Here is a 12,162-nt window from a genome sequence, read left to right on the forward strand (position 1 = left end):
AGTGAGACTCTGTCTCAAAAAAAAAAAAAAAAAGAAAAGAAAAGCAGTGCATTGGCGAAAGAATAAGTAAAGGAAAAATGAAAACTTTTATTTTTCTTCTTCTTAATTGATCTCACAGACAAGTTTCTTCAAGATAATTGTAGCAACATGTGTTCAATACAAGTAGGTGTGTGTGTGTGTGTGTGTGTGTGTGTGTGTGTGTGTGTGCTCATGTCTATATGAAATGAATGACAGCAATGATACAAGGGACAGGAAGAAAGAAATAGGAATTTTTTTATTATAAGGTACTTGTACTACCCATGAAGGGATACAGTGTTATTTGATAGTTAACTTGGATTAGTTGCAAACTCTAGAGCCACCACTAAAAAAAGTTTAAAAAAGGAGTATCTAAAGAAAGGAGAAAAAATGGAATCATATCAAATGATTGATTAAAACTTCAAAAGGCAGAAAAATAAGGGAATTCAGAAATAAGAACAAAGAACCAGGGCAGTGAATAGAAAACAGTAACAAATGTAGTAGATATTAATCCAACTCTATCAATGATTACTTTAAATGTCAATGGTTAAAATATAGGACAAAGATTGTCAGAGTGCACCGAAAAACACGACATGACTGTACATTGTCTACCAGACACCCACTTTAAATACAAAGACACATCAGATGAAAAGTAAATGATGGAGAAAACTACATCACGCTAACACTCATCATAAACAAGCAGGGATCACAGCAGAGTTCAGAGCAAGAAAAATTACCAGGGATTTAGGAAAGAACATTCCCTAATGCTACAGGAGTCACTTGGCTGACAGGAATGCGTCAGTGCAGGTTCACTGAGTGTAACAAATGTCCCTCTCTGCTGGGAGATGTGGGTAGTGGAGGAAGCTGCCTGTTTGTGCGGGGAGGGGGCGTATGGGAACTCTGGACTTTCACACAGCTCAATTTTGCTGTGAACTTATAACTGCTCTAAATAAATACAGTCTATTTGTTTAAAAAAGTGCACATGCCCACAAAATCGCATACTTTGTAATGACCAAAGCAAAGGAATGGAAACATCAGTGATAACATTTGCAAGGAATGGAACACTGCACAGCAATGAAATAGAACAAACTGCAGCTGCATATAACAACATGGGTGAATCTCACACACAGTAAAGATACAAGAAGGTACATGCTGTATTGTTCCACTTACACAGAGTTTAGGAACAGGCACAGCTAATCCATGAGGGTAGAAATCAGGATCATTATTACTTTTGGGTGTGGGGAGGTTGTGGCTAGGAGGTAGCATGGTAGAATCTTGTGGGGTGCTGAAAATGTTCCATATTTTGGTCTGGATTGTGGTTACATATGGTGTTTTCATACATGAAATTGATCAAGCACCTTTGTGTAGGTTGCCGTACAGTATAGAATCTTTCCCTCAGATTGTCCTTCAGCCTGGTCCCCATCCCTAAATGGGGGAAGGTCAGTGCTGAGCCTCAGTATTTATGACTTATGGGGGCGGTTTTACTATACACTCACTGGTAAGAGCTTCCTTTAAAAGTAAGTTCAATTTTCGTGATTGCCTAGTAATCCATCATGCAGATATGCAAACATGTAGAATATTAGCATTTGTTTGTTTTCACTTTTTTTATTCTATGCTTCGTAATATTTTTTAAAAAACAAAATGCTTTAAAGAACCCACATACTCTACAAAAAGGGAATGGCTAAAATATAAATGACTGCATAAAAATAATTACCTAGCCTATATTGCAACCTGGAAAAATATAAAATCTTAGCATAATATAATTGAATAAGGCAGAATGCTCATCTTCCATCCCATGGCAGAGCTAAGTTGATACTTGCAAGGATAGGGAGAGGGTCAAGAAAGAAACATGGGAAAAATATTAATAGAAAAAGCTGATGCATCTTCAAAAAACAATTTTCTTTTTGATTGTTACAGTGTTGCATATGAAGTGATATTTTAGTCTTGACTGAAAGATTATTGAAGGGAAACCATTAGGTAACCAATAGCGTGAGTACTTTGTGGATATGGACTAAAACCCACAAAGGTAGCATGGTGATGACTAAAGTTGCTGAATGAATCAGAGAATCTGAAGACTCTGCTAATTACAGCTGGTGTGACTAAGTGCCAGCTTTTCAAATACTCAATTCATTAACCACACAGTGGCCCAGATGAAGAACTAAAGCCAACTCACCATGGCAACTACCCTGGCCTTCTGGTAGGCCACCTTGACTACGTCTGCAGTGCTGGTATTGAGGAAGAAGGGTCTTGAGCCTTCTCTGATGTGCAGCTCCGCCTGCAGGAGGAAGAGGCAAGGAGCGGGTAGGATGCATGTGAGAGAATGAGGGGCCCCCACTGGGTCTCGCCCCAGCAGGGCCGTGGCAGGGCAAGGGCCCTACCTGGATGCCAGGGTGGTTGTAGATGGTGACCTCTTCTGGACTCACCCTCATGTCCTCCACCAGATGAGGTCTATGGAGGCCGACACAGCCACAGGAGGGTCATGCTGAAGGGGCAAGGCCAATACCATCAGATCCAGGAGGCCATGGCCAACTGCAGGCCATCACCACACCTGTCCACAGGCCACCCCTGGGGAAGAGCAGGCCTAGAAGCCCAAGGTCCTGGCCACTCATTATGTCTGGGGCACAAACTTCAATAAAATCATGGTTCTCCTGAGCCCAGCTGAATGGCCACATCCCCTTTGAGGCCTCCCTGAACCAAGGCAGAGTGAGTTGCCAGCTCCTCCACTCCAGACAGAGGTGGGGTGAGCAACAGTCCTGCTCAGATGCCAGCCCCACTCCACCCTGCCAGGCTCCACAGGGTGGGTGACTCACACACATCCTTGACCCTCAGGACCTCACAGCAGATGGCCGGCTTGAGAGCACATGGCAGATACTCCATTGGAGGAGTGGATGGGGGAGTGGATGGGGGAGAGGATGGGGGAGTGGATGGGGGAGTGGAGGGGGAGTGGAGGGGGAGTGGATGGGGAGTAGATGGGGGAGTGGATGGGGGATGGATGGGGAGTGGAGGGGGAGTGGAGGGGGAGTGGATGGGGGAGTGGATGGGGAGTGGATGGGAGCTGGGCAAACAGGAAAGGCGCTGGCCAGGCCATGGGGGAGGGTCTCCTGGGAAGAATCCTCACAGCTGGCTCCCAAGGACAAGGACAGCCCTCACTGCCTTGGGCGGCACACTGCGTAGCTCTGTTTCCTGCCAGGTGTCATTCTAGGGAAACTGCCAGACCCGGCCCAGATATGGTCCACCCACAGTGGGAGTATTGGAGCACCCACTCTACACCAGGCACGTGCAAGACACCGGGGGTGCAGTGACTGCCTTCAGGGAAGAGTGAAGGACAGAAAGGTGCCATGTGCAATGTGGGTGCCACGGGCAAAGAGGGGTCTGAGAGGGAGAGCAGCTCTCAGGGAGCAGAGACCTCAAGCTGAGGGACAGCTGAGCTGCACCAGTGACAGGGAGCCCCCAGGGCACACAGCATGAGTGCAAACGCCCTGGAGGGATCATGTCGGGGTGTCTAGGTCCAGCCAGGAGGCCCCCAGCTCCAGCCCAGGGCTTCCTGGCTCACAGACATGTACTGCATAACTGGATGAGTGAGGAGGAGGGGCAGGGCTGGACCCCTGGTCACCAGCAGATGCCTGCAAGCGTTGCTGTGTTTGCTCTGGAGGTCAGGAGGCCTTGGAGTCGGCCCTGGCTGGGTGACCCTGGACACATTTCCTCACTCGTCCATTCTAAACAAAACCCCCTTGGTTGGTGTCTGGTCTGTACCAGGCACTGTGCCCAGGGCTAGAGGGCAGACACGGAAGATCCTAAGGTCTCTGAGCTTGCCTCTAACGGGAGAGGGGGAGAAAAACATTACAAGCCATGGGGACCAGCGCTGTCTGCGAGGTTGACTCTGGGTGGCAGGGAAATGCCAGGGCTGCCTGGCCCAGGCTGGGAGGATGGGGGCTCCTTCAGGAGCAGGAACTCCCCACCAATGCACCCTCTGGGTGCACCCCAATGGGCCTCCTGTGGATGAGGCAGGGTTCAAACACAGTAAGTAACAAGTGCATCACCAGCCTACTGTGCGGCAGCCCTTGTGCGAAGCCTTCACAGCCGCCCTGGAGGAAGGCCCACTTCTTTGTATTCATGTTTTCTAATGAACCCTTACTGAGTGCTCACTCCCTCCCAGGCTGCTTTCCAGCCCATTCCATTCATTAGCTCAGCTCATCCTCAGCACAACCCTACAGGGTAGGTGCTGTCTAGCCCATTTTACAGGCAGGGAATGTGAGGCCAGAGAAATTAAATGAGTAGAGTATGGAGCTGCTGCGTGTCAGACCTGGACTCAGCCTGGGGAGGCTGGAGTGGAAGCTGAGGCCGTGTGCTCCGCACATGCACGCCACGACCCCTCCCTCCTCAGGTGGGGAGAGGGATTCACAGACATCAGGCAAGTGGCAGAATCCACCCCGGACCCAGGTCTTGGGAGGCACCAAAGGCTGCCGTCCCAATTCTGGGGACCTGTGGGGACCCTGAAGGGTAACTCTGGAGTGGACCAGAAGCGCCTCTCTGTTCTGACCCCTGGTGGAAACAGTTTGAAGCCTTTGGAGCCCACATTCCTGCCTTCTTAAGGAGAGCCTGGCAGGTCAGCACCCTGCCAAGCCTGCCAAGCACTGTCTAGTGTGATCACATGGTTGTCACCAACCACTGTCCCCCGTGGGGTGGCTCTGCTCCTTCTACATCAATTCCTGCTTTCAGCCAGAAAATCACAGGGAGGAGGAGTTATGCCAAAAGCTATTCTGAACAATTGGATTTTCATACGGATTTGTCAGAGCAAGTGAGTAATTCACATCAGGATAGGAGGGGGCAGGGTGGGTGGTGAAGAGCAGGGACCCTGGCTCACCTTGAGGGGCAGGTAGGCAGTGATGGTGATCCTGGCACGCAGGTGGCCGTGGCAGTGTTTGTAGCTTACCAGGAGCGTGGTGGAGCCCTGGGCCTCGGCTCCCACCCTGATGCGGGTGTACTGCTTAGAGCAGTGGCAGCCTCTCCACACAAAGAGGACCACATGGTCACCATGAACTTGCTTTTGCTGAGGAAAAGATGACAGTCTGAGGGTCCCTCTTTCATCCTGGGCTTGATATGCAATCTGATGTTTTTAAATTAAAAAGTTTTAATTTCAGTATACTTCACACAGATGTACAATTTACAATATTTTTTCCCACATATTGAACACATACTATATCCTGTACCAGATCAAGAAACAGATGATCAGCACCAGGAACTCTCCTGGAGACCCATCTGATGTCTAGCCCTGCCCCAAGGAAACCACTACCCTGACTGCTCCCAGCACAGCTAAATTTTGCTTGATGCTGTAGTTTCTATAAAGGAAATCGCTGAGCATAAACTCTTCTGTATTGGCTTCCTCAGCTCAATATTTTTCATGAGATTCCTCATCTGTTGCACATTGTGCATCCTTTATCCACTTTTCTATATATTATGCCATTGTGTGAATACAGAGCAATGGATTCACCCACGCTACTGTGCACACTTCGGCTCCTTCCAGTTTGGGGCTCTGATCCACAGGGCTGCTAAGAACATCTGGGTCCCTTCCTTTTTGGGGACACACTTAGGCATATCTCTTGGGTGTGTCCCTTAAGCTGAGACTCCCAGGCCATGCGGCGTGCATTGTCACTGCCAAATATCATTCTCAAAGTGGTTCCATCAATTGAAACTGCTACTAACAGTTGCCCTACAGCCCTGCCTTTATTTTCCATCAATGTTTTCATTAAATTTTTAAAACCTTATTTATGTTGATTATGATAAAATACACATAACAAAAAACCTCCCAGCCTTGCACTTTTACATGCACAGTTCGGTGGCGTGAAGTCCACTCACACTGGTGTGCAAGCATCCCCACCATTTATCAAACAACTCATCCCGTAAACTGAAACTCTGTACCCAATAAGCAGTAAGTCCCTAATTCCAATGACCCCACCCCACCCCAGCAGCCACCCTTCTACTTCCTGTCGCCATGAATTTGACTACTCTGGGTACCTCATATAAGTGGAATTTGACAGTATTTACCTTTTGTGACTGGCTTATTCACTCAGCACAATGTCCTCCAGGTTCATCCATGTGGTAGCATGTGACAGAATCTCCTTCATTTTTAAGGCTGAATAACAGTCCACTGTATGGATAGGCCACATTTGCTGTATCCATTCATCTCTGGTGAACACTTGGATTACTTCCACCTTTTGGCTCTTGTGAATAATACTGCTATGACCGTGAGTCGATAAATACCTCTTTGAGATTGTGCTTTCAATACCTTTGGGTATATAGCCAGAGGTGGGATTGCTGGATCACATACTAATTCTGTTTAATTTTCTGAGGAACCATCATATTATTTTCAACAGCAGTAACACCATTCATTGTACATTCCCTCTACCAGTGCACAAGTGTTCCAATTTCTCTACATATTCACCAACACATTGGTTTTTGTTTGTTTGTTTGTTTTTTATTTTTTTGAGAGAGAGTCACACTCTTTTGCCTGGGCTAGAGGAGTGCCCTGGCGTCAGCATAGCTCACGACAACCTCAAACTCCTGGGCTCAGGAGATCCTCCTTCCTCAGCCTCCTAAGTAGCTGGGACTATAGGCACTTGCCACTATGCTTGGCTAATTTTTGTTTGTTTGTTTCTATTTTTAATTGCTCGGCTAATTTTTTTTCTATTTTTAGTAGAGACTGTGTCTTGTTCTTACTCAGGCTGGTCTTGAACTTCCCACCTCAAGAGATGCTCCCACCTCGGCTGCCTAGAGTGCTAGGATTACAGGCATGAACCTCCACACCATTGTCAAAATTTGGATGTGAAACCATCTGTTCTGGGATTTTCTTTTTAGGAAGGTTTTTTATTGCTGCTTCAATTTTTGTACTTGATATTGCTCTGTTCAGGAATTCTATTTCTTCCTGACTGAGCCTAGGGAGGCCGTGTGTTTCTAACAGTTTGTCCATTTCCTCCACATTTTCACATCTATGTGCACACAGGTTTTTACAGTATTCATAGATAATATTTTGTATCAGTGGTATCATTTGTATTTTCTCCTCTTTCATTCCTGATTGAGGTTAATAGAGTCCTTTTTTTCTGTTTCTTGTTAATGTAGCAAGAGGCATGTCAATTTTGTTTATTTTTTCAATGAATGACTTCTTTTTGTTTTATTAATCTTCTGTATAGTTTTTTGTTATTGATTTCATTTAGTTCTGCTCTGATCTTTGTTATTTTGTTTCTCCTGCTGGGTTTGGGCTTGGTTTGCTCATCTTTTTCCTATTCTTCCAGACAATTCATTAGATTGTTGATTTGTGATCTTTCAGTCTTTTGCATGCAGGCATTTGTGTATATAAATTTTTGTCTCGGGACTACTTTAGCTGTGTCCCACAGATTTTGACACCTTGTGTCACCTTTGTCATTTAGTTCAAAGAATCTTTTGTTTTCCATCTCAATTTCTTCCTTAACCCAATGATCCTTCAGCAGTAGGTTGTTTTGTTTCCATGACTTTGTGTAAATGTGAGAGTTTTCTGTTGAAGTTGATTCTAATTTTATTCTACTGTGGTCTGAGAAGATGCATTGTATAATTTCTTTTTTTTTTTTTTTTTTTTTTTTGAGACAGAGCTTCACTCTCTTGCCTGGGACGAGTGCCGTGGAGTCAGCCTAGCTCACAGCAGCCTCAAACTCCTGGGCTCAAGGAATCCTACTGTCTCAGCCTCCTGAGTAGCTGGGACCACAGGCACGCGCCACCATGCCCGGCTAATTTTTTCTACATATATTTTTAGCTGTCCAATTAATTTCTTTCCATTTTTTGGTAGAGACGGGGTCTCGCTCTTGCTCAGGCTGAGTCTGAACTGCTGAGCTCAGAACGATCCGCCCGCCTCGGCCTCCCAGAGTGCTAGGATTACAGGCGTGAGCCACCGCGCCCGGCCCATTGTATAATTTCTAACGTTTAAATTTGTTGAGACATGCTTTGTGGCCTAGGATATGGTCAATCTTAGAGAATGTCCCATGAGCTGATGAGAAAAATGTATATTAAGCAGTTTGGGGGTACAATGTTCTGTAAATGTCAGTGAGGCCTTTTTGTTCAGAGTTCTGTTTAAGTCCATTTTTTCTTTGTTTGGAGGATCTCTCCTGTTCTGTCACAGGAGTGTTAAAGTCCCTGGCTATTACAGTGCTGCTGTTTATCATTGTGTTTAGATTAAGTAGGATATATCAATCTGGGTGAACCTGAGTTAGGTGCATAAATATTTAGAATTGCTATGTCTTCTTGTTGAATTGTACCCTTCACCATTATGTAGTGACTATCTTTGTCTTTCATTCCTTTTCTTGATTCGGAGACTAAATTATCTAAAATCAGAACTCCTATGCCCGCTTTCTTTTGGCTTCTCTTTGCATGGAATATTGTTTTCCATCTCTTCAGCTTGAGTCTGAATGCATCCTTGTGGGTTAGACGTGTTTCTTGAAGACAGCACACACTTGGCTTGTGTATATTTATTCATTCAGCCAGCATATATTTCTTTAGTGGGCAGTTCCAGGCATTCACATTTATTGAAAGAATTGATAAGTGGGGCAGATTTCTGTTCATCCTGTTGAGTTGAACTTGGTTGCTTTGTTTTCTCTGTTGAGCCATCGTGATATCTGGCCTTTGATCTTTAGTTTTTGGACAATTTCACACTGGTGAGTGTTTATTGTCCTGAACTGTATGTAATGCTGCTCTGAGTACTTCCTGAAAGGCAGATCTTGTCTTGATAAAGTCCCTGAGTCTTTGCTTGTCTGAGAAGCCCTTTATTTCTCCTCCATATAAGAACTTAGTTTTGCAAGATACAAGATTCTAAGCTGGGCATTATTCTCTTTGAGAAGAGTGAGAATGGAGCCCCAGTCTCCTCTGACTTGTAAGGGCTCAGTAGAGAAGTCTGCAATTAGTCTGATGGGTTTTGCTTTATAGGTTACCTGCTGCTTTCACCTTACAGCCTCTTTCATGGTTATGTTGGCCTCCGTGGTGACTTTGTGTCGTGGTGTCTTCCTGTTTGCAATGAATCTCCCAGGAGATCCTTTGAGCTCTTGTACCTGGATATCTAGATTTCTAGCAAGGCAAGGGACATTTTCCTCCATTACAACCTCAAATCGTTTATCCAACCCTTGTGTATTTTCTTCTTCACACTAAGGAATCCCCATAATTCTCATGTTAGGCCTCTTCACATAATCCCACTTTTCTTGTAGACTTTGCTCTTTTCTCTTCTTTAGCTGCTCTATCTCTGCGACTGACTTGTTTAATTGAAAGGTGTTATCTTCAATCCCTGAGATTCTTTCTTCTGTTTGATCTACCCTATTCTTGAGGCTTCCAACTGTATTATGTAATTCCTTGAATGAATTCTTCATTTCCAGAGGTTCTGTTTGATTTTTCTTTAATATTTCAATTTCTTTAGTGAATTTTTCTTCCACGTCCTGGATTTGTGTGTGTGTGTGTGTGTGTGTGTGTGTGGTTTCTTTGTGTTGGGGTTATTTTCTCTTGCATATCATTTAGTTTTCTTACAATCCATGTTTGAAATTCTTCTTCTGTCATTTCAGTGTTCTGAATTTGCTTGATGTCCATTGCTAGAGAGCTGGTGTTCCCCTTTGGAGATGTCCTTTTAGTGTGATTCTTCATACTTCCAGAATTCTTTTGCTGATTCCTTCCCATCTGGAGCAGCTATTGCTTCTTACTGTTGGATTTTCGTTTACATAATGACATGCCCACTTTAGTCTCTGAGCCAGTAAGTGGTGTTTGTGGGTGAGACTCAACCAAACCATGTGTGATGAGTCAGTAAATGCAGTATAAGGGCATGCAAACCGACCTCCCTGTCAGTAGGTGGCCCTTGCTGGGAGGAGCAAGCTGCAATGTTTCTGGGTCCTGTAACCAGGTCTCATTCCTCCGGAGAGGGACTGGAGTTCCTCAGGTGGTGGGTGGAGTCCTAGGATTTACAGGTGTGTCCTTATTCTCCACCTCAGCAGAGGGAGATGGGGGAGTGAGGCTGGGCAGGGCTGGGTTGAGTCAGCCTGCCCTCAAGCTCCACAAATGCTGCTAGCAGGGGTCAAAGTTCTGTTCTCTGCTGCTAGGCAAACCTGCCAGGGAGGAGATGAAATGGCCCCACTAAACCAAAAAGTCTGCCTGTGGGGGTGGGGCTGTCTGAGACCTGCAGTCTGGAGCAGACCTCGCTCCTTTTCAGCCTCCCCTATTCCTTGGTTTCTCCTGGGCCTCTGCCAGCAGGCAAGACCACAAGCCAGTGGAGCTCCTCTGACTGTGATGTGAGCCAGGAGGTTCCCTCCCCAGGATCATGGCCTGAGCTGGAAACATGGCCATTTTGTGGCAGGAGGGTTGCCTCTTGAGCATGCTGCAGCTAGGACCCACTCCGATCTGCCCCTGAAGGCACATGTACCTCAGTAGACTACTTCACAAATATCCCTTCTGTGCCCCTGGGCAATTCAATGGAGATGTGATTGTACGGGATCTGGCCTGCAGGCCTCTCCCTTGGGTACCGGAGATTAATCAGTGACCTTGCCATGGAGAAGAATGCTGGTCTCAAGTCACCCACTGGTGACAAGCTGGATCAATGTCTCTCTGTCTCGGGGTTTGCCGGCTCTACTGGAGTCACCAGGCAAGCACTACCAGGAATTGCCGGTGAGTAGGGAGCTCACAGTCCGAGTACCCCTCAGTCTGCTGCAGAGCCCCAAATGAAAAGGTCCCATTCCCTGTGGATGCCTCCGGGTGGTGGCTAAATTGTCTCTCTCAGCAGCCACAGGTAGGAGAGGAAAAGGGGAGAATGAAGCAATATTGCGCCTGCCAATCGGCTCAGGTCTGTGTGGTGGGACATGCCCCGAGGGAGCTGGGAGCCTGGGGCCCTGTCCACAAGAGGCTCACCACTCACTCATTGCAGCCATCTCTGTGTTGGTGCCAGCAGCTGTCTCCAGCAGCTTGGGACCTGCCAATGCCTTTCTCCTTCCAGTTCTGCTCTGCAACCTCTTCCCGTGGAGTCTCCTGTAGGTTCAAGGACCCTTCTTTGTGACATTCATCCAATCTATGATTGTCCACCTGTTTGTTTTTTTCACTTTCATCTAAAATCTTTCCTTCTTGCAGAGACACTCTGGCTGCAGGTGTTTCTCATCCACCATCTTGTCTCTCTCCTGGCCTCTGAGGTTTTTGATGACAAATCTGAAGACTGTGTGGGGAAATTGTGATGACGGTTCTTTTCCTGGCAGCTCTATAGCTGTTAATAATGGACCTTATTGTGTATCACACACCACAGAACACATTTTGATAGTATCATGATGTCAGCTATGTTTTAGCATCCCTCTGACACCAATGAGAATTTAAAGAAAAAGAAATGGAATATTTCAAGTATAGACATTATGAGGTCTTTAGAAGCCTAAAGATATCACAGATTTTCAATCTGTAAGGAAGGCCTTGCTGAAATAACAGGAAAATATCCAATCCCCTAATTTTCTAATGACAGCTAAAGATCAATCCTATGAGCTCTCTCTGCTGGCAGGCAACCCACGGGGACTGTGTTTTCACAAACATCAGAAAACAGCCAAAAGAAAGGAAATGTAAATCTTTCTCTCCATATTCACTAGCTCACAACCTTTAGAATTTGTTTCTATAGCCTAAAAGTGTTCCTGAGAAAGCTCTCAGACTAGCAGGCAGAGGGGTAAACTCCAGGCTTCATTTCCTGCCCAAAACAATTTCTCAGGGGCAAAAATCATATGCCCTATGATAAGCCTGACTACATTTCAGAGATAACCCAGTCTCCAGCAACAGAAGAAACAAGAAAGGCAGACAACTTGATGTCTTTCCACGGCCTGCTAATTACTCCACAACAATTGCTATTTTTCTCTTTGTCCCCATAAAAGCAATAAGCCACTTGGCCTTGCTGCTGGCATCTCCCTTCTCTTTCTTTGGGATGCCAATTCATCTCCCTGCTCTCTCTCTCCCTTCTCTCTTTCTCTCTCTCTCATTCTCTCTGTCCCTTGAAAGAGTAAAATAATTTTTTTTTACACTTATATTTTAATTTCTGCGTGAGAAATCTTTCTCTGCCTGCACCGCGAACTCCTACTATAAAGCATTGCATGTGTTCGAATTTCTAATAAATTAAATATAGATCTCCCATCC

The 12,162-nt window shown here is 45.7% G+C and overlaps 1 protein-coding gene across 1 annotated transcript in view; it reads right to left on the reverse strand.

Moving 5' to 3' along the window:
• Positions 1 to 12,162, reverse strand: part of HIGD1A (HIG1 hypoxia inducible domain family, member 1A) — a 109,897-nt gene that overhangs the window by 89,968 nt on the left and 7,767 nt on the right. The window contains exons 3-6 of the mRNA XM_012654930.1: positions 4,880 to 5,065; positions 2,564 to 2,580; positions 2,394 to 2,463; positions 2,189 to 2,290 (exon numbers count right to left, since the gene is read on the reverse strand). Of these exons, the coding sequence (XP_012510384.1) occupies positions 2,189 to 2,290; positions 2,394 to 2,463; positions 2,564 to 2,580; positions 4,880 to 5,065 (375 nt within the window). The remainder of the gene's footprint in view (positions 1 to 2,188; positions 2,291 to 2,393; positions 2,464 to 2,563; positions 2,581 to 4,879; positions 5,066 to 12,162) is intronic.

This window comes from Propithecus coquereli, unplaced genomic scaffold (assembly GCF_000956105.1).
Source record: "Propithecus coquereli isolate 6110/MARCELLA unplaced genomic scaffold, Pcoq_1.0 Scaffold1, whole genome shotgun sequence".
Classification (NCBI taxonomy): domain Eukaryota; kingdom Metazoa; phylum Chordata; class Mammalia; order Primates; family Indriidae; genus Propithecus; species Propithecus coquereli.